Source organism: Crocodylus siamensis, chromosome 1, assembly GCF_052110815.1.
Source record: "Crocodylus siamensis isolate JL-2025a chromosome 1, ASM5211081v1, whole genome shotgun sequence".
Taxonomy (NCBI): Eukaryota; Metazoa; Chordata; order Crocodylia; family Crocodylidae; genus Crocodylus; species Crocodylus siamensis.
Genome location: NC_143395.1, coordinates 256,695,964 through 256,719,207, shown reverse-complemented (window position 1 = coordinate 256,719,207; position 23,244 = coordinate 256,695,964). Strand labels below are relative to the sequence as shown.

The window sequence follows — 23,244 nt, the reverse complement described above, 5'->3', positions numbered from 1 at the left end:
CCTTGCTGAGCAGGCAGTCCCCACCTTGTCAGGGATATGCTGGTACAGGACAAGTCCCAGCTAGTCCCTGCTATATGGGGAGTCCCTGCCACTGGCAGTTGCCACAGGAGCAGGACAGGTCCCAGTCAGTCCCCTGCTTGCTGGCAGCTGCTCCACAAGCGGGACAGCTGCCAGTGCACCACCAGCTGAGCATGGAAGCAGAGATTTCCCCACTCTTGGTGCTGCATGACTCCCAGGTCCTGTGGGGAGCTGGGAGCCATGCAGCACTGGCACAAGTCTGGGCAGAAAGTAATCCCATCGTGGCGCTGATCAGCTCCTGGCTTCTGGGAGCATGCCATTACTGGGGACAGAGAACTTCTCCAACCCTTGTGGCAAACTGCGAGTATAGCTGACGGGTCAGCATCTACACTATTGCTACTGTGCAGTAACTATTGTGCAGTTAATCTAATACCTGTATTTGCAGGTACTAGCTAACTGCACATTTTACTGCATAGTAAATGCCATGCACATGTAGATGGTGACACTTTACTGGGTGTGTCTACATGAGATGCTATGTTGCCATAGCAGTGAGCTATGGCAATGTAGCTTGTTGCTGTGGCAATGTAGCATCGGTAGGTACAAAAGCAACAAATTTGTTGCTACTGCACAGTAGGGACAGAAACGACCTGTGCACCACTGGTACTGCACAGTAACTATGTAGTAGATGCACCCACTGTGTAGTAGATTTGTCTACTGAGCAGTAAAGCTTCTTGTGTAGACGTACCCAGTATGGTTTATCCACGCCTCAAAAGAAATGGTGGTTCCTTTGTGTCCTTTCACAGGACAATTTGTTTGCACTGGATTTCAAATCAGAGATCATGTGACATTCCAAAATATTTTAAGCTTGGAATTTTATCATCATACCTCTAGCTTAAAGAAAAGTCTAAAAAATGAAGACATTGTGCAGTAACGTGTTCTCAAATGATTTTTGCATCTATGTAACTGTATTAGTAAATGTTTCACTCTTGTGCTTCCACAATGAGGTTTCAGTTGCCATGAGTAGGCAACATTATTCCAGCATACATCAAGGAAGATTCCATCTCAGGGAGCTCAAATTCTTCTCAGACCACCCTGAATACAAATGGACTGCACCCTGACTTCATGGAGAGTGAGGCGTACTACCTTATGCATCCCCACTCAACTTAGCTGGCCAGTCTCACTATAGAAGAAGAGTAGAGGTATGACTCCAAACGATACAAGTCATGGCAGTCAAGGAAATTAAGAACTCTGCTAGTTCCTTCCTCTGTCCTGAGGCAGGATCATGTGTACTGATACTATCCTAAAAGTCTGCTTAACCTCTGAAGTCTTCCTTAAAGTATGCTGGAACAATGGTGCCTACTCATGGCAACTGAACCCTTAGTGTGGAAGCACCAGAGTGAATATTTACAAATACAGTTACACAGATGCAAAAATCATTTGAGACCATGTTATTATATATTACTTCTTGAATTTTTTTAACTCTTCTTTAAGCTAGAGATATGATGATAAAATTCCAAGCTCAAAATATTTTGAAATGTGACACAATCTCTGATTTGAAACCCTGACAGTGCAAACAAATCATCCTGTAAAACAGTAGTGAACAAAATGCAGCCCGCGGGGTGGATGCATCCCACCAGGCCATTCTATCCAGCCCGTGAAGCCCTTGAAAAATTTAGAAAATTCATATTTATCTGCCTCTGACTGCCTGCCCTGCGGCCCTCTATGGCTTGCCAAAACTCAGTGAGCAGCCCTCTGCCCGAAACAATTGGACGCCCCTGCTGTAAAATGACTTAAAGGGACCACCATTTCTTTTGAGGTGAGGATAAACCATACTGGATGCATCTACACAAAATGCTTTCCTGCTCTGCAGATTAATTTACTACACAGCAGGTACATCTGCTACACAGTTACTGTGCAGACTCAGTGGCACATGAGCCATTTCCAACTCTACTTTTTCAGTAGCTTGTTGCTGACTCCTAAGGTCCACAAAGAAACCTGTTCCTGAACTCGGAAAGCACAGACTCTTTGATAGTTGACTGCTATACAGGGGTGCACATGGAGGACTCTTTTAACACCCTTTTCTGTGAAGCCATGCAACAGTCAAACAGTCTCTGGTCCAGAGGTAATGAATGCAAACTTTCTGGAGATTGTGAAAGTCTGCTCAATGGTTTTATTGTTTATTTCAGTACCAGAAAATCTCATCAGAGATATTTACTTAGATAATATCACTGTTTCATATCTTGTGCTAGTTTCAGTGCACTCCTTTATTTTTTTTTCTTTTCCTTCAGTAGGAAGTCTTCCTTGTAAAATCAATGGCACATTATGTCCCCCCTGTTTCTGTGGAAGGCAGATCATAGCCATTTGTCACTGACATATCAAGGGTGCAGCTTGAAGATACATGTCCAGGATTATCAAATGTCTTTACAAACCTAAAATTGACAAAATCTTTTCACCTCAAATAGTAAAATAAATTATTAATGCCCAGTGATAAAGGAAGGTCCTGAACAAAATAAGTTTATATTTAGGCATCTTGTAATGGTTGTTTCTGTTTTTAGACACCAGAGGTCAGACATAGCTGCTGTTAAGCTTAAAAGTGAAAGAGATTCCAACTAATAAAATTAAGTAAGCCTTTCTTTTAAGATGACACCATTTATGGTTTTGTCTAATTTCTCCCCTTGAGCCTTCAAAAAAGTGAAGTATTCCTATCGGAGAGCCTTCTGGCAAAATGACAAGTAGATTAGAAACTTCCTGATTTAAAAATGAATTGTATTTTTCCCTACACTTTTTGCTTTACATGAAGTTTACTCATTAGCCAGATTTGTTCTTCACCTGAGGATTTATTTTACTCATTATTGAAACTTTAAATGGATTTTCTAATTCTCTCACTCTGTGGGTTTAAACATTTTCACAATCTACTAGTAGCATGGGGGCTGAATTATTTCTTCAATTTTTCTTTTCTGGAAACGATACAGTATAACATTTTAATTTAAACAATTAATCTGTATGTCTTATTAGACAGAGTTGCTCTGCCAGTTCCATATCTGGGGTGGATGAATGGGATGGGGATGCATAGCTCCATTCATTTTGGTGGAATGAGACCAATTCACACCAGTCAACTCACTCAGGAGTCTTTTCACATAGGATACTTCCCGTATAGAGGCAGGCACATAAAGCCCATAATGGCCTTATGTATCTTCTTTCACCTCTCATATCTGACCACCATCTGAATCTATACCTGGTATAGGGAGCTTTTGGGACTTGCATAACCTAGAAGGAGCTGTGCTTTCCTTTATCATTTTCAGTTCTTTCTCTCTCTCTCTCTCTCTCTTTATTTCACTCTTTTTTAAAAACCTGTTGTTCATACAGGAATGAGGATTGCATTTCCCCTCAAAGCTAGATGTCATATAATATCATGCTAATTGATCTGAAAAGAGTAAATAGACAGCTACATCACCCAAGTTAGAGTTTGCCCTAATGCAAATATTAAAGAAAAATAACTTCAGAAATCATTCCAATGAATGACATGTTAAATGTGGATTGTTTGGAGAAGATTGTGTTAACTGGTGGGTCTAGCTATGGAGATCATGCTATCACTGGCAAGAATTAGGCTCAGATCCTCTGCACTGTATTGAAGAGACATTCTTAAAGCTCTTTTCAAGATACAATTTGCCTGTGCCATGCTTCAATGTAGTCAGAGTTGTCAGATAGTTTTGCTTCCTATCCAAACAAGACACAATATGAACCCAATGCAGAATGAGATATAAACGCTGTTTTACCTTTTACAAATACGTGTAACACCATTTTACTGTGAATTTCAAGTGAAAAGTATCCATTTTGATGTTAATTACAGCTAATGTAGATCTGAATTGCAGAAGGAAAATGTGCATGGATGAAAGTGCTTTTTCCCCCAATATCCATAATGGTCAGTGGGATTGCCCTGTGCTGTGCAGGGCTGGGGCCTTGTGTACAAAGCACGGCCTTGTGTACAAAGCACAGCCTTGCCCTCTGACAGAGATGATAGTGTTTCCAAACGCAACATGCCAAGTGCTTTTTGCCTCTCTGGTGCCTGGTACTGTGAAGAGAAATAGACACTCATCCATCACTTATATGAAGCGAGAAAGTCCATGAAACTTCTAATAAAATCGTTGTTAACTACCAGGAACTGTTGTCCCTTGTTCTTGTTCTCCCACAAAATCATTCTTTTAGCAATCCCCATTTTCTTCCTAGCTGCAGGAACTTATATACAGTAACACAAAGTGCCCCCTCAGATTTTGAAGGGACACACTTCATAAGTGTGTGGAGGGATTATATTCTTTTGGCTAGAAATAGACATCACCTAATGAAGGGATCAGCTGTGCTGCAGGACTGTTGATCCGCTTCACTGGGTGAAACACATGTTGCCCCTAATCCTGTCCTTGTTGGTGCAGGACAAGGGACGATGTGGTCTTCCTGATTTCCCTGCTCAGCCAGACCATGCCCTGGGTCTGGCCAGGTGCAGAAAAGTGCCCCTGCCCAGTCAAACTTGGGGCTGAGTGGGGACAGTGCCCAGAGGTACTAGATGTCTGCCACAGTCAAGTGTCTATTACTACCTTTTGTTAAGCCACTGGTTTTCATTTCACAAAGTATTGATGTCTGTTGCTCAACACTTGTGCTGTCATAATCAGACATCAGGAGACATCTGTTTCCACACTTTGTCAGCACCTGTTGACCAGAGAATGATCTTAGGGTCCATTTTTGGCCTGGTCTTTGAAAATCCAGTATTTCCCGTAAGACCCCAGGGACAGCTATAAAGGATGTTTGGTGTTTTGTTGTTCAGTCTTCATTTTCTCCCAGCTTCTTTATCCTCACCCCCTAGAGTCAATAAAACTAGTCCATAGTGTATTCCATATCTAACTTTTCTTTATTAGAAATTATAGGACTCAAAGAACTGGTAAGAATGACAGAAAACTCAGGCAATAACAACTATGCTAAAGGGGAAAAAAGATAAATTTGAAATTTGGTAAAACACAGTCCAGTCCTCTTGAAATCAGTGTCCTATAATAACCAGATGCTACTAGGTTCATAATAATGTATGGCAATAGGAATATATATAGTACCTTAACACTAAAGGATTGTGAACATGCTTCTCAGACATAAGGTGAGTAGCACTTGACACCTCCACAAGCAGGTTACTGCTTAAGAATATATTTAATAATATTTGATAATCAGCCTCCCAATTAACTATTGTATAATTCCACTTTACAATCCATTATAGAACGCCAACACAGGAGACTTTTACCATCTCATGAAGGTTTTCTGAATGCTAAAAGCCATATGCTTTTTTTTTCTCTTTAATTGAATTTCACCACTTAGTGAAAACAAACTTTTCTTTACATGACTCTGCAAGATCTCCTATGGTTTTCTGAGTAAATACATACAATTAAAATTATTTTCAATTAGTGTTTGTCAGTATCTATGTGTTAAAGAACAAACACAACAGACCAATGAAAAGGAAAGGTTTTCATGTGTGTCTGCTGGCTAAAGAACTCTAATCAATCCTGAATTAATCCTTCAACATTTGACAACCATAAGCCACTCCATCAAAACCTTTCCCCATGGATTAAATCATAATTTGCCAATAAATTACTTTAAGCTCCTAAATTTGGTTGCAGTGATTTCCAGGAAATGTTACTGGCCATAAAAGAAACTCCCATTGGGCTAAGTAATTACCCAGGAGAGCCAGGTTTCACTCTTCAGCAGCAGTAACAAATAGCATTTCTAATGAGCTAGATATTAATAATGAACCGGATGCTGTCAAGCATCACTATTTACTCTGGATTGGATGGAACCCGCTAAATGATTTAGTCCATCTACAGCAAGGGGTTGAGTTTGGGAACATAACCGTGAAATCCTCATTTGGCTCTTCATTCTCAATATACTATAAATAGAAAATGCTGAGTGATACACAGCGTTTTGAAAGGATGCATCTAACACAAACTTGCACTTAGTACTCATCCATCAGCCTTCTGACATTCTAAGGGAAACGTTAGATGCAGTGGAACAGCAGTAAACAACATAGCTAATTGAAATGGAAACTGAAATATGCATTTTAGAAGGTGAGATATTTCTACTTACCTATGAAACTAAGTTAGCTGCAGATTTAGGCTGCAGTCCTGCTAGCTTCCACAAGCAGACCCCCACCCCACAACCTTGGTGCCCATTAATTTCAAGGAACATTAGATTTGGGTTAAAGATCATCTTGCAAAAAGAGATCCCCATCTGCCAAGTATTTGCTGGCACATGAATCCTGTTTTCTGTGGTACTAAACAGGATATGTGGACTGGGATCTGGAATTTCCACTCCATGTGAAGTGTGACATCTTGATTTTTATTGTCATTGTCTCAAACTGAAGCAAAAAGCTGAAATGCCAGAATTTCCTATGAAACAACACTGCTGAAATATTTCCCTCTGGGACCATGAATATGTTTGTATTAGTAGCATTAAAATGTTACACATTTGACATTAATATAATATTAAAATAAAGTGCACTTGTATAATATTAACTGTAGCACATATAAATGTTACAATTTTAAAGTAAGTCAAAGCATTATCAAAATAAAATGTCTCCATTGTTTTTGTTTCCTTGAAGATGTGACTGAACCCAACACCAGGCCACAAAATCGTTCCCTTTTAGAAAAAAGTTCATTTTTCCACAGAAGGTTGTTCTGTCAAAAATTAATTGATCAAGCCTTATTTGAAGAATAACTCATGCTACCTTAAATGCAGCTTCTTTTGTACTTTTCATAAAAACATGATATTCTTACATACCCCGCTTGTACATAACAGGAAAAGAAAGTATGTCTATGTATCTGTGGTCATGGAGAAAAGTATACAATATGAATGTCTGGGAAATGATATGCCCGTATACTCATGCAAATAAACAAAAGTGGGGAATTAAGGTTATATATGAAATGAAATATGAGCATTATCTAACTTCATTCTTTAGGAATGCAACTTCAATGCTTTTTCCCCCATAATGTTTTTGATGGAACATATAATGAATTGCTGCAAATAAATATTCATATATGGTATCTTTAAATATTTGCATGTGTATATGAATACGGTGTATATGTTGCCTTCAAAATATAATTAAAATGTGTTGCAGGAGTGGCACAGGAAATGCTAGTTATAACAAACACTTTCACTGATGATAGTTATTCTTTGCAGGGTCTGTCCTGTTCTTTTCCTCCTCCTAAGTAGTTCTCTTGTTAGCTGTGTTGTACTGTACAAGTTGATGTGTTAGGATGGCTTTGGTTCACTTTAATAACTATAGCCATTGCTCTTCCAGTTCCAGGTCCTCCTGCTGGAGTTAAAGCAGCTGCAGCTTCAGCCTCCACTGTATTTGTGTCCTGGCTCCCTCCCCTTAAGTTAAATGGCATCATCCGAAAGTACACAGTGTTCTGCTCACATCCATATCCCACAGTAAGTTCAACAAAACAAATACCAGGGTACAGTAGAACATTTGCAGATATTCAGTGCTTCACACTTTTCTTGCTGTTTTTCCTTTCTTCTTCTTCTTCTTACCTTGTGCATAGCTGTTTGTTTTTTTCCTTTGTTCACTTTTTTTTTTTTTACAGCACTTACAATTTACTTCAACATACAGACTCCACAGGTTGAATATTTCTAAAGAAGCAGGTTCTGAAGTTTGTTTAAATTGGTTCTTACAAAGCTGGCCGCCAACTGACACAGCCCAAGTGCATCTGTATACATTATGGAAACATTCATTTATGGACATATTTGCTGTATCAGACACCCAGCTTGATCTACATTCCTACTTTTTGGCTTGAGTATTCATGTGTGAAGTAACATAACGACTTTGTGAATAAGCATGTTTGTGTGAGAAGCATTTCCCCATCCTAGATACACATTCTGTTCCCTGCTGAGGATGTGTCAAGAGAAAACTGAACTGAACGTTATATATCTTTGGGCATGTCCACACTGCAAAGTTATCATGCCAGGCAGTGGCTCAGTTAAACACACCACAACATGATTTGCATGCCACCTCCTGAATCAGAAACAGTATAGCTGTGTTCATGAAACACTTCATTTTTCTGAATTGGCTCTGCAGCACAGCCATGCTAATTAGCATATCTGCACTGCCAATGCACCTTTGGCTTTAGCTGCTAACACCTGTGAAACAGGGCATTGTGTTTGAGATTTCTCCTGCCTGTCCCTGTTATTTATGATAAACACATACTTTTTTTCTGTCCCTCAGCTAGAGAGAATCTGACTTTTGTTAAATCAACTGTTCTTTCAATGGGAAGCAGACTCCCATTGAAAACATAGGCCCTTTGGAATAAAGTATTTAGGCACCCAAATACCCAAATACATAGGCACCTTTGAAAACCTGTCCCGAAGTGCCTATGTAATTCTTAAAAATGACACTTAGCTCATACTTCTTTTGAACACTTTATCCTTAATTCCATTAATTTAATACTTGCTGCCTTGTGCACCAAAATACCTGGATGCAGCATTAAAAATAGGAACTAGCTATTGAATTATCAGCATTGACTAATAGTAGATTTATTAGTGGGTTATAAGGGTTTGGTAAGCACCTGATTTTGCTATTATTGTAGGTTAGATTAGTGATGCTTTGAAAAGATTAATTACTAAGTACTTTTGTCAGAAGGCAGAAGTCTGCCACCACTTGCCACCCTGCCCTTTGACTGACGGATGACAAACAGGGCTACCTACTTCTAAAGACTTCTGTGCCTAGTTTAAAATGAACACCAGATGGTGCTGCTGCTACTTTCTATATATGTCTTGGTATACAGCTCAGATATTTTCTCCTTCGAGTCTCTGCTGGAAACATTTTTTCTATGTGGAGTCATAGCATAGAGCAGTAGTTTTCAGTCTATGTCTAAGGGGTCCATGAAAGATAACTATGATTAATCTAAAGTATGTGAATAACACACTTACAATTCAAACAGTTCTGCACCTCCATTCAAAATTTCCAAGGGAGTCTACACCTCCATTCAAAAATTTTCAGAGGTCTGCAAATGAAAAAAGGTTGAAAACCAGTGGCATAGAGAAATGAAGCACCATATATTGCATCCAGTTACTAGATTTTGTTTTCAAGGTTCTCATTGATTACAGTGCCCTTCCACATGCAAAGTTATTTTTTGTGGCTCACAAATCACATTAATCCTCCATGTCTTCATAGAAGTTAATATTAAAGCTCAAATTGCTTCTCTAATAGCTTGTATTGTTGAAACTGTTTGCGGGGCTCAAGTTTAGTGTTATTCAAGATAAGGGACTGCTAGCATTGGCTTGAGTCAAGTAGTAGGACGCAGTAACTTGACTTACTAGTGTTGGACTCTATCATACTGTATTGCTATGTTTCAAAGTATAAATTATGGATGGAACATTAAGGTACCTAGTCGAGGGCTGGCAAAGTTTTCCAGTGCTAGGCAGGAGTAACTCAGCTTTGGTCTGAGATTGGCCAGCAGTAGGACCCTTGTGGCACTTTTCCCTGCCACCCAGATGCAGTGCAGCATGGGCAGGGCTCCCCCTCTGCCAAAGCCCCTGGAGTCCAACTGTGGCACAGCATGGAAGGTGTTCCCTGCCAGTGAACCCCACACTGCCTGAGTACAGCATGGCACAGCACAGGCAGAGTCCTGGCTGTCAAATGCTCTGGAAGCCTTGGCTCTGTGGGCCAGATCTGAAGGTTTTGAGGGCCGGCTCCAGCCTCTAGGCTATAGGTTGCTGGCGTCTGATCTAGAAGGCATGGATGAGGACTCTTTTTTCACTATTTGCATACATTAAAAGTATATAACTATAAGAGCATTCTCTGTAAAACTCATCCACAGTGTTCTGATTTATTTGAATTGCACAAAAATTACCTTCTCTTTCAATCCTGAGTACTCTTACTAAATTGTAAATATCCAAGTGCCAAAGTTTCAGGCTCCTGTGGTTTTCTGAAATGCAGGTCTAGAAATGTCTTACACAATCAGATTGCTTTTGTAGGGGTAAAATCAGGTAGACAGTCTGATATGCTTGGAAAGAAGGATCCTGAAATGTATAAATAGCTTCTGCACTTTGACTCCAAGGAGCATTGTCTCTCTAGAACATACGAAACAAAAGATTTTGGTTCACCAGTGAAAAAAAGCAAGGCTATTCTCATTTGAATTCCTAACCTCTGTCCAAGATGGATGGAGAGGACCATACACCACATCTTTTAATGCTGAAACCTAACTCCTTTTCTTTCTTGCTTGCTTTTTTGCTTTTCTGCAAATAAAGATATTGACATTATAACCTGCCTGCTAAGCATAAGCGCTACCTGAAATAGATTTCCATTTATATATAAAATGAATGGACAAACGTAAATAAAAACAGAGAGGCAGGAAGTACCTAGAAAACTGTAGGCAGGGGCAGCCTGGAAAACAGCAGGTTGGGCAATGTGCTCTGGATGGAAAGAGAGAAGATTGAGAAGCAAGGTTACATGGCACAGAAGGGGAGAGTAACAAAACTTCAGAGATAATGGAGAAGAAAAATGAGAGACTGAAGATTTGTGAACTCAAGTAAATAGATACCTAATATATGTCCTAAAATGTATGTCCTTCTCTCAGAAATATACTGTACTTATGTACAGTACAGTTAAAATGGGGGGGGGTTGCTGCCTTCATGAATTAGGTTATTTAATTGTAAATAAATCTTTGGTTCCCTTTATTTGCTGGCTGGAAGTGGGTGAGAGGAGCAGTGGAGGTAGAATAACACTATAAAAGGGTAATAAATGGAGACTGCTCTCATTCTTAGTCACAGTCCTTTCCAGAGCATTATCACTTGGTTCTTGTCTTTGTTACACTCATATTAAGTTGTGGAATAAGATGACCTTGCCACACACTGATTCCCTGATAAGTGAAAACTAGAAGCAGAATTAGTTTGGCTAACTACAGAAAGGAGATTGAAATGGAAGATGTGCAACTCTTCTGATGACCTCAAATGTCTGAAGGATTTTAATGGTACACTTTCCTTTAATTAAGAAAGTTTTTTATTTACATTATATGTTCTTTTTTCTTTTAAAGGAGGTTGCATCTTAGTAATAAAAATATTGTTGAGGTTTTTTCCCCCTTTACATAATACATAAACATTCCTAGGGAAGTCAAGTCGTAATAAGGCAGGACATAATTCAACATGTGGGGGAAACTAAAATGTCTCTTTTGTACCTGGAAAGTATGTATGTAGTTAATCACAATAGTTCGGCTATTTCCAGATTTTAAAACTTCCTTTATAGTTCGCAAATATCTAAACAATAGACTTGAATGTCTCCCAAGTTACTTTTCAAGTCCTTGTCAACTCATTGTGTATTTCATTTTGTGTTGTTCTGCTTTGTTTTATTGGTTTTTTTAAGTGTAACTATCCGTGTGTATGTATAATATGCACTATCAGGGAGGTTTCAGACAGAAAAGTATGATTATGTAAACTCCCGTTGTCACTGCCACCATTTGAAAAGCTATCTGTGCTGTGCACAGCTATTATAGGTTTCCCAGAGTATGCAATTTGATATACTTTTTGTAACATCAGACCAAGTCATAAGAGTTCAGCAGATGATGGAAGGATTGCAGTCCTTAAATATGGACTCCCTTGCCTTCATGTCCTTCAGCATTCTGAAGTGGTTAATAATCATACTGAGAAACTTTGACTGTTGTCTTGTTTGAAAACTGCAGGTTTATCAAAAAGGTGATTTATTAATTTGTGCCCCCAGGCCTCAAGCTGTGACTGTGCCAACCCTGTGTTAAGCCTAGGACCACCACCAATAAACAAGTCCTGCCTGCACGTGCCCACTCGCACTGCATGTGCCCAGCATAGCAATTAAACAGACAGCCAAAGTGCATGTCTAAGGGAGAAAGTGTGAGAGGAGCTCTAAGTTATTTTCTCTATGTAATGGCTGGCATCTATGAAGAAAGAACAAGTTTCTTTGAGCTTGTTTCTCAGCACTGGTTGGGACTCATCAGGGAGTTAGTATAAACGTTGTTCAGGAGTTGAAAATATTCAAAGTAGAAGTGCAGGCCCAATATACATTGATGTGTTTGTAAAAGGGCATGTATCAGCAGTAGGGAGAGATGCAGAGGCTCAAAGAGGTCACTGGGGAGGAGGAGCCAAGGACACAAACTAATTTAATGTTATTATGTGATTTGAGGAACTAACCAAGGTTCAAGGTTGATTCTTTTTTTAAAGGTCTTTTAACTAGTAATTATTTCCGTGGAACTTTTGAGGCATGTCTGTACCACCTTCAGATAGTGCTAAGGAGTGGTCCTGGTACAAGTGCTGGAGCGGCCAACTATGGGTCATGATCTTCTTGACCTGCTGCTCACAAACAGGGAAGAATTGGTTGGGAATGTAGTAAGTGGGTGGCAACTTGGGCAGCAATGATCACAACATGGTTGAGTTCAGGATCCTGAGGAAAGAAAGGATGGAGAGCAGCAGAGTAAGGACTCTGGACTTCAGAAAAGCAGACTTTGAGTCATTTAGGGAACTCATGGGCAGGAACCCCTGGGAAGCCAGACATAGGGGAAGAGAAGTCCAGGAAAGCTGGCTGTACATCAAAGAAGCTTTACTGAGAGTGCAGGAACAAACCACCCTGATGTGTAGAAAGACTAGCAAGCATGGCAGAAGACAAGACCAGCTTGGCGTAGCAGGGAACACTTCAGTAAACTAAATCAGAAAAAGGAATCTCATAAAAAAGTGGAAACTTGGACAAATAACCAGAGAAGAATAGAAGAGCATTGTTCGAGCATGCAGGGATGAAGTCAGGAAGACCAAAGTGCAATTGGAGTTGCAGTTAGCAAGGGACATGAAGGGTAACAAGAAGGTTTCTACAAATATGTTGGTAGCAAGCAAAGGATCAGGGAAAGTGTGGATCCCTTACCTAATCAAGAAGGCAACCTTGTGACAGATGATGCAGAAAAGGCTGAAGTGCTCAATGCTTTCTTTGCCTCAGTCTTCACAGGCAAAGTCAGCTCCCAGACTACAGCACCAGGGAGCACAGTTTGGGTAGGAGGTGAGCAGCCCTTAGTGGTAAAAGAACAGGTTAAAGACTACATAGAAAAGGTGGATGTGTACAAGTCCATGGGGCTAGATGGGATGCACCCAAAGGTGTTGAATGAGTTGGCTGATGTGATTGCAGAGACAATGACCATCATCTCTGAAAACTCATGGCAATCAGGAGAGATCCCAGATGACTGGAAAAGGGCAAATATATTGCCCATATTTAAGAAAGGGAAGAAGGAGGAGCCAGAAACTACAGACCAGCCTCACCTCAGTCCCTGGAAAAATCATGGAGCAAATCCTCAAGGAATCCATTTCTAAACCCTAGGAGGAGGAGAAGTTGATTAGGAACAGTCAGCACAGATTCACCAGGGGCAAGTCATGCCTGACCGCCCTGATTGCCTTCGATGATGAGGTAACTGGCTCTGTGGATGTGGGGAGCCCAGTAGATATGGTGTACCTTGATTTTAGCCAGGCTTTTGATATGGTCTCCCATAATATTCTCACAGGCAAGCTAAGGAAGTATGGGCTGGATGAATGGAGTACAAGGTGGATAGAAAATGGGCTAGAGTATCAGGCTCAGAGAATACTAGTCAATGGCTCAATGTCTAGCTGGCAGCTGGTATCAAGTGGAGTCCCCCAGGGGTCAGTCCTGGAGCTAGTTTTGTTCAATATCTAAATCAGGCTTGTCCAACATATGGCCTGCCAAGCCATTTTATCTGGCCCGTGGTGGTACTGCCGCCGCAGAGTGCGGAGCCTCACAGAGCTGCTGCCAAGTGCAGAGCCGCAGCAGAGCTGCTGCCGAGCTGCTGTGGCCGAGCGCAGAGCCACTGAAAAGTGCGGAGCTGTGGCGCAGCCGCTGCCAAGCGTGGAGACACTGTGACCGAGCGCAGACCCACTGCTGCTGAGCACGGAGACGCGGCAGAGCTGCTGCCGAGCCACTGCAGCCGAGTGCAAAGCCGCTGCTGAGCGTGGAGCTGCGGCGAGGTGAGGCAGGCAGGGCCAGCCTGCAGGCCCCAGCTGGCAGTGAGGAGAGGGGAGCTGCTTACCCCTGCGGGGCCAGGCGCAGTGAGCCGGGTCCTGCCACAGCTGCCCTGAGGGCTGTGTGGCGCGGGGCTGCTCCAGCCATGCCTGACTGGACAAGCTGGGGACAGCCTGTGCAGCTTCTTCTCTGGCTCTGCCCCTTCCCTGGAACGTGGCCAGGGGAGCTGCAGCATGGCCTGTGCCCTGCCCACATGCATGGTGGACGGAGGCATGAGGTAAGTTCCTGCGTGGAGCTGGGAGCACCTCAGGGCCAGGCCCAGGCTCCGGGGCATGCAGTTGCTGGAGCCAGGCTGGCTGAGAGGCAGGAGGAGCCCAGCCCAGAGGCGCTCTAGGTCCAGCCGCCTCCTTGGCGGTTCAGGTCCTGTTAATGTAGCCTGCATGGCTGAGGATGGGGGTCTGCATGCTGCTGGAGCAGCTTGTGTAGTGAGGGAGTCCTAGGGGCCCACCCCCACAGCGTGCAGCCTGTGCAACACATGCTGGTGTCATCTGGGGCCCACAGCCTCACCAGATCTGAACAGCCCTGAACTAGCTTATCCTTGAGATCTCTTCCACATCTCTGCAGTATATGCCTACATTTTATATTTAATTAACCACAATGACCATGATCAAGTTAGTAAAGGATCTCAGGGATAAGCTAGTCCTGAGCTGTTCAGATCTGGTGAGGCTGTGGGCCGCAGATGACACCAGGATGTGTTGCACTGGCAGCATGTTGTGGGGATGGGCCCCTAGGACTCCCTCACTGCACAAGCTGCTCCAGCAGCATGTAGACCCCCATCCTCAGCCATGCAGACTACATTTGCAGGACATGGACCACTCCTCCCCACCCCCCACAGGCTTTTCCCCCTTGCACAGCAGTGGGAGAGTGGCTGCCCAGGCCCATGCCCCTATATATTAACTGCTTGGAGACTCCATGTAGACTGTGGGCAACATCCTGGCCCTTTGTGGAACACATGTGGCCTGCAGGTAGTCAGCTGGGCAGCCCTAATCTAGTCCAAACCTCTGCACAGAAAAATGATGTCCTGTTCCTAAGCCATACCAAACATACATACTTTCTGAAAACCACAACTTCCCTAGGCACATTTCCAGACCCATTTCATTGTCACTTCCTGCAACTTCATTGGTGTCAAAGGTCACATGACATCACTTCCTGATGTGACACCACTTCCTGTGAGGTCTTTGAATATGGGTCGCTAGCCCACTGAGTGATAAAAAGTTCATGATCCGGCCCCACATTTGAAAAGGTTGGATACCACTGGTCTAAATCAATGACCTGGAAGATGGCATAGAATGCACCCTCCGCAAGTTTTCAGATGACACCAAGCTGGGGGGAGTAGTAGATATGCTGGAGGGTAGGGTTAGGATTCAGAGTGACTTAGAGAAACTGGAGGATTGGGCCAAAAGGAATCCCATGAGGTTCAACAAGGACAAGTGCAAAGTCCTGCACTTAGGACGGAACAATCCCATGCACCAGCACAGGCTGGGAGCTGACTGGCTGGGCAGCAGCTCTGCAGAAAAGGACCTGGGGGTTACAGTGGACAATAAGCTGAATATGAGCCAGCAGTGTGCCCTTGTTGCCAGGCAGGCTAACAGCATACTGAGCTACATTAGTAGGAGCATTGCCAGCTGGTCAAGGGAAGTGATTATTTCCCTCTATTCAGCACTGTTGAGGCCACATCTAGAGTACTGTGTTCAGTTTTGGGTCCCCAACTACAGAAAGGATGGGGACAAATTGGAGAGAGTTGAGAGGAGGGTAACAAAAATGGTGAGGGAGCTGAGGGAGATGACTTATGGGGAAACACTGAAGGAACTGGACTCATTTAATCTAGAGAAGAGAAGACTGAGAGGGGATTTAATAGCAGCCTTCAACTACCTGATGTGCGGTTCAAAAGAGGACGGAGCTAGACTGTTCTCAGTGGTGGCAGATGACAAAACAAGAAGCAATAGTCTCAAGTTGCAGCAAGGGAAGTTTAGGTTAGATATTAGGAAGAATTTTCTCATTAGGAGGGCAGTGAAAAACTGGCGCAGTTTACCCAGAGAGGTGGTGGAAGCTCTATCCTTAGAGGTTTTCAAAACCTGACTAGACAGAGCTTTGGCTGGGAGGATCTAGTTGGTCCTACTTTGAGCAGAGGTTTGGACTAGATGAGCTCCTGAAAGTGCTGCAGTGAACCACAGCATGCCCACTCTGTGTGTGCTATATCCAGAAACAGAGGGGAGCTGAGAATCCAGGATCCAAGAGATTGTTTGTTGATTGCAACCAAATATTTCTTTATTCACCAAAGAAATATCTAACTCAATCTATTTCTCCTTCTAATGGAAATAATTAGTATCTAACCCCTTGGGTAAGGGACATTTATAGATGTATACAAGTGAAAAGAAAATCCTACTCTGGAACTTGGTAGATAATTCTGTTCATGATGATGTACAAACAGCTTTGTGATCCAGTTAACTCTGTATTGCTAGCAGATATAAAAAATTAATTTTGAGTCACCGTGACTCAATAAGCACAGGAAGCATGTCTCTCGATCAAGAAAGTGACATTTAAATGTAGTTAGACTTCAGAGTAAAATCAAACTTTCTAACATTTCTGTGATTTCCTCTACATTTAATAGGCACTTGTATGTCCAGGCTGAGAGACAATGTGTGAGTTAACAACTCTGAATCCACCATTTGTATGCAAGACACATGCCACAAACCCTACATGAATATTACTTTACATTCTTCTCTCAGTAAATCTTAATATAGCTTTCTTAATCCATGTGTGCACTAACCTGGGTCCATATCATTACCATATAAAGGTATAGGAGAGAGATGTATTGTATTTTCTTGCATATGCCATGCAGATTTTTCCTGAAAAAACAGGCACTGGAAATTTGAGTGCACATATGCAAAGAAATATGGTAAGAGCAGTTTCTGTCGCTTAGCGAGCAAGTGCAAAAGTAAGGTTTTCATGTGATGCACAGGGCACAGAACAGTGAGCAAACTCTGCTCCCTGGCTGCTGCTACTTAGTTGCATACTAAAAGGAAAGATCTTCTGTTCTTCATTCCATCCTTCAAAACTAAGGTATGTCTCTCATTCTAAGGTGCATTTGGATGCAAGAAAATACAGTATGTGGTACATTAGAACCACTGAGAGATTCTAGTGCATCAACTATCATCAGCACAGAACTGGCAAACATGCAATGCAGGCAGGGGAAGGGGTGAGGTTTACTTTGTCTCATAAGCTTTCTATCCGTGCTTGTCTGAACAGCTTGTAGAGATACTGTTCAGTTGTAGTTACCCTAGGCTTCCTCCAGCTGAGCAAGATGGCTTGCCTACTGCTGCAATTAGCTCAGATTACCCTGATAATTGCCCCTTGAAGTCTCTTTGATGGAGTCACAGGCCACGTCTACATGAGACTTTGACTGCACAGTAGCTCATTACTACTGCACGATAGCATTGTGTGCCAAAAAGCATACACGATGCTTCTGCTCATTAGTAAAGGGCTACCATGCAGTCAGCATCAACAAAAAGCTGTGTAGTGAAGCTACTGCTCAGTAACTCTGGTTACTGTGCAGTCAGTATCTCATGTAGACATGGCTACAGAGAACTAGATGAACTACCTAGATAATAAGCAGTAGGGAGAATGTGCTCCACTGCTTCTATTTTGCTGTGCACATCTCCAGCTTATTTCTGTAAGCATTCTGCTCTCTGTATTTCACAGTCAATGAATTGAAGGAGGAGATGATACACCTATCATAGGGGGGCTACAGAAACAACAGGGCTAGCTCAGTAAGTTAAAAACATCCCTTCAGTGTGTGTGGCATTTCAGCATAGGGAAGCAGCAACTATTCAGACTGGCATATGCAAAGGCTGTACATGACAAGGTGACATTTCTTTCAAATGTTTCTCATTTCAACTTTTTTGTTTCTTATTTAAACTTTTCTTTAGTTATTTAGTCTTCTTTTTGCTGACAAAGCTCCCTTCCCTCCCTCTCCTCTCTTCCCCTCCACCCCCCATGTAATGAAAGTCTCTGGCATATTAGTCTAACTGAAATGACAGGAGAAAGTTAGAAGTAAAATCAATTCTTTGTCACTGGAACATTCCCAAGTGTTTGGAAATGAATGTTAGATGCTGCAATGCAAGAAGTTTATTAACCAGTTGCAAACCAAACGTTTTGCTATAGCATATTCCACTTATTGAATGTAGGCACATTTGCTAATGAGACCAGATCCAATTAATGGATTGACTTGACATGTAAGTGAATACTTAATTGAAGTTACACAATTGCTAAGAATGTTAATTTTCAATACCAATAAAGGAGCCAGCAATAGGGAAGCAATATGGAAGGGGCTAGCCAAATATTGGGAATCTTGAAAAAGAATTGGAGACACCAGGGTTATGATTTCCACCACTGGTGGCAGTGAAGAACCTCTGCTCTGGGGTCGCCTCACTCACTTAGTCTGCCTTGCTTATCTCTGTGTCCACAAAAATAGTTTCACTTTGGCTGTAAAGGACAAGAGAATACAACACCTGTGGCTTCCACTATATTCTTTTCCTGCTTCCTGTGGTAGGCTAGATGTTCACTTTATCTCCAATACTACCTTACAACACCTTCCCCCTCTATCCAACAGTAGACTTGAAAGCTGTATGTCGGGGTTTGTCTTGTTTTGAACACTGCCACTGCAGGGCTGGTCATCTAAGGTGTCCATGAAGGTGACGTACAGTTGGAGGGATGTCTTCAGAAAGGAACTACTTTATCCCTATATGAAATGAGGAAGTGCTGGAATCATGGAAAATAAGAACATTTCCTCAAAATGCTGTTTTGACATTCCATTTTAACAAAATAATGGCAACGTTAATGCCCTGGTATAGCTAACATCAACATACATCAGCATGTATCCCATATTGCTTAACAGCTTAGAAATAGGATATATTAGATAGATAAATTAATAAAGGAGCTCAAGTGCCAGAAACCATCTAGCCCTTCTGAGTGCCCTTTTAAATAAATGCTGGAAAATTTATGTGACCTCACATTGGTTTCAGCCTGTCAAATTACAGACTTTTGTCCAATATTCTTGTGCAAATGTCAAGACAAATGAGTTTCAAAGCCCTGTGCAGTGTCTCAGCCAATAACGGAAGTGTCTAGCAAAACTGACCTCTCCATATTAGCTGTTGAGACCATGTCAAACGCTTGCTAAGTAGAGCGAACTGCCGTTGCATCATGACATGATGTGTCAGAATAAATCTGAATTAGGGTCCAAATTAGAATCTGTACTGAAAGCAAACAGTGGGAACAAACCAATAATAAAATGCAGGTCTCAATAGAAGGAGTAAGTTGGAGTCAGACAATCTAGCACAGTGGGGACCAACATTTTGGGGAACTGTACCAGAAATTACACCCTGTGCCCTTTGCAAGTGCCACTCCAATCCTTTCCCCTGCCCAATCTGTTGACCTGTTTTCTGTTCTCTGTCTTGTATCCCACATGGCACATACACAGGCTGCCCATACTACTGGTGGCAAGCATGCAGCAGGTTGGCAAGCCATGGTCTTGCAGGGGGGCCAGTCTTCCAGCAGGAGCAACAGGGATGAATAGCCTACTTTGAGGGGAGCTAGGAAGCTATTCATCACCGGAAGCCATACATACAACATACAGCAGAGCGAAAGGTCAAATTTTGATTCCTTTACAAAATCTTTTTTTGATTCTTGCTTTTCCCATCTGGGAAAATTAAAATAATGTGTAAATAAAGAGGCAAAGATTTTTTGGGTGACATCTTGTATTGGACCAACTGCATAGTAGCAGTAAAGTTAGATGAGCTGTCAAATGTTGGAAAATTAAGACTGTGTTGGCCTCGGGTGTAATCTTGATGGCTGAGGAGGATTATAACTTCATCTTTGTCTGCAGACAAGGAAATATTGCCAGCCCCTCCACTCCTATCTTTCAAACAACCCTAATCCCTGCCCAACTCATCATCAGTAAACTCCTCACTGCTCAAGAGACATCACATGGGACACAACCTCACCTTAACAGTACATACTTACCCTGTCAGCACAACTTCACTGTTAGTACAATCAATACTCCCCAAAATGAACCCATCATAATCCATGGATCCTACACGTCTTTCCCAAAATGTGATATATATGATCCAATGGACCAAAAGCCCTCGTGGTAACTATGTGGGTGAAACTAAACAGAAAGTACATACCAGAATGATCCCTCAGAAAAAAAAATGTAAAACTGTAACAAACAGATACACACATACATCAGCTGGAGCACATTTTTAACAGGATAACCACTGTGGTATGCATACCACAAGTGGTTCACAGACAACCTGTCAGTGGTATGTGTTAACAAATTTATTATAGTTACTTTATATGACAAAAATGTGCTGGTTGTACTAAGGTTCAACTGAGAAATTTGCTGGTGGTACTTAAGGTTGTATTGTTTTAAATTGGTGGTGCACAATCTGTCAGAATTTGGGAACTGCTGCAGGCTACAGATTGTAATGAGCCTTCTTCCTTTATATGGGTCTTGATCAAGTAATCAAGCTTCTTTTCTTCTAATTGTCTGCTATCCCTAGGGAATTTCTCCCCACTCCAGTTTCACAACTCTACCCACTGTTTTAACTATTGCTGTGCTTGCTTTCCTCCTCAGACCTGCATTTGAAAGCTCGTCTAACTTTATCCCAACCATACACCTGGTCCAATAAAAGACATCACCCAAAAATCCTTGTCTCTTACATAATTCTTGGATCATCACAGCTACAACATCATTCTAATACTGTGTAAATTAACACATTTTAACACCCTGATAGTACATAAAAAAATTGGATCAATGTAGATGGGGCTAAGTTCTTTAAAAAAAAAATCAGGCTTTCAGAGAATGCTGGGGTTAACCATCACCAGATAACATTTTTAAATGTACTTGCCTGAATAATGGAAATGGAGTTTAACACATTACTTAACAAATTTAGCAATGTGATGTATTTTCCTGGTATAAAAGATGCCAGTTCAAGGGTGAAGGGCTATGCATTGCCCTACTCACCAGCAGAGACACTTCATCAGTTGAAACTGCAGAGGTGTTACCATGACACCTGAAAAATAGCTCCTGTTTATTTAATGTTTTCTACTGAAGGGCTGTTTACATGAACACTTCTATGTCAAAGTCTCCTTTGAAATGTCAATTAAATGAGATTGGTCTTTACACCTGCTGATATTTGTATATGAAAGACCTTTCATGCATGCCTTCTCTCTGTTTTAATAAACTTCGGATTACATCAATATATTTATTTGCAGGAAAAACTCGCCATAAAATGTTGATTTCTGTGGCATTCAGACCACTTTATTTATAGATTGGCATTACATAATCATCCCCAAGCCTGATACTGCACATAAAAATCATTTTGTATTTATTCATCTTAGTAATTGGTTTTTCTGGGTTGGTTGATTGATTGCTTGATTGGTTTGTTTTACATAAAAGTTCACAGAACCTGTGCCAGAAATAAACTGAGTAGTCTAAATATTGGTAATTGTTGACTATGCACTTCAAACTTGACTGTGTTTTCCTTCCACTGAAGTAAGTAGAAAAAGCAGGACTTTAACCACAATAGTGTCAGAGAGTCAGTGTCTCCTGTCCAGCGTTCTACTGTATTATTTTGGTTGCATTTACCATTCAAGTTTGAGACAAAAACTTTTCTCCCATACAATAAAATTATTTAAAAGATTAAAGCCTCTATGCAGTGTATGCTTACTTCAAAGCCACTGGCCCTACTCAAACCCCAATACTTTTATAATTAGATAGTTATCATAAATATTGTGTAAAATGTTGTGCCATGAATTGGCACCTTTTTACCATCCCTGCAGAACACTTCTGAAGCACAATAATGTGGCTTGGTAGGACATACTATTCTGACATTATCTGCTCTTATATGACTCTTCTGCCGCTCACCTAACAAGGTAGCTGAGCTAGTCCATAGCTGAGAAGAATTTAATCCAGAAGAAAACTAAAATTAATTTTGTGACTGAAAAAAAATATTTTGGGTGAAAGTGTTAGAAGATTTTTAATTTTAGATCTTGCGTGCAAGGTAAAAAGAGGTCAGCCCATCTCATTAAGAGACAGGTGCAGATCATCTGATTCAGGCTCTGTCGGTACTTACTTGGCTGTGACACAAGGCATTTTTGAGAAAGAGAGCAGCCAGAGCACAAGGACACCCCCCCACAACCATATGTTGCAAGAGTGGGCTGTGCACTCTGGAAAGTCACCAGCTGCTGAAGGGGTCACAGCAGCCAGCTGAATATACGGTGCTCTCTATACTTATGTTCAGCCAGCTTCCGGCTGATAGCAGAAGCCTTACAGCTATGACAGCAGAAAGAAGGGTTCAATTGCTGCAGCAGATCCTGCAGTGTGGCGGTTCTCAACATTTTGCCAGTAGAAATGGACTTCTGCTTGCAAGCTTTGTGGTACAGACTAGGTCTGAGGTGACCTGTCATGAAGCTTGAATAGTCTGTTCCAAATATTAGATCAGAAAACAGCTGAATACTTTTGCAGAACAATTTGATGGCAATCTATAGCACAAAATATAAACAATTTGTAAAAAAAAGAAGACATGGCTAAATTAAATTAATATTAGTGGCTTCCAATAAATACTACATTTTCTTATATATAGTTAGCATTTTCTCCCCCCACAAAATCAGTCCTCTTCCCAAATTGGGGTGCATGTTTTAAGTAAGAAAGATATTTTCTTGCTGGAAAAGAAATCTAGAGACACTGTTCGTGCTATGTGGCTGCCAAGATGGCTTCCACTTGAATCTGCTCAGCAAATTGACAGGTCAGAGTCTTGTGTTAACCCTCTCACAGCTGTTAGTATTGGCTAAGCAATGTAATTTGTGCCTAAGACGGCAAGTGACCTTTTGGTAGTATCTTGGTGAGGCTTGTGATGTGGAACTTGTATAAAGAACTACTTATAGTAAGAACTGATGTGTGACAGGCCAGTGTGGGGGCGCTCCTGCATTGAGCCACCCTCCTCACTGCACCCAAACAACCACCAAGCTCCGAACATCTCCCCTGGGGCACCTACGACTGGCCGACCCCCTTCTTGGAGCACACCCACAAGTCTAGGGTAACCACCGCCATCACCCAGGATCTGGTTATTCCTTAGGCTCTGTGCCCTGTGGGACAC

General features: G+C 41.7%; 1 protein-coding gene across 1 annotated transcript in view; it reads left to right on the top strand.

The window, feature by feature from the left end:
- The window catches only part of DSCAM (DS cell adhesion molecule), a 628,177-nt gene that overhangs the window by 514,137 nt on the left and 90,796 nt on the right, over positions 1 to 23,244 (top strand). The window contains exon 19 of the mRNA XM_090031636.1: positions 7,346 to 7,479. Coding sequence (XP_089887762.1) covers positions 7,346 to 7,479 — 134 coding nt within the window. The remainder of the gene's footprint in view (positions 1 to 7,345; positions 7,480 to 23,244) is intronic.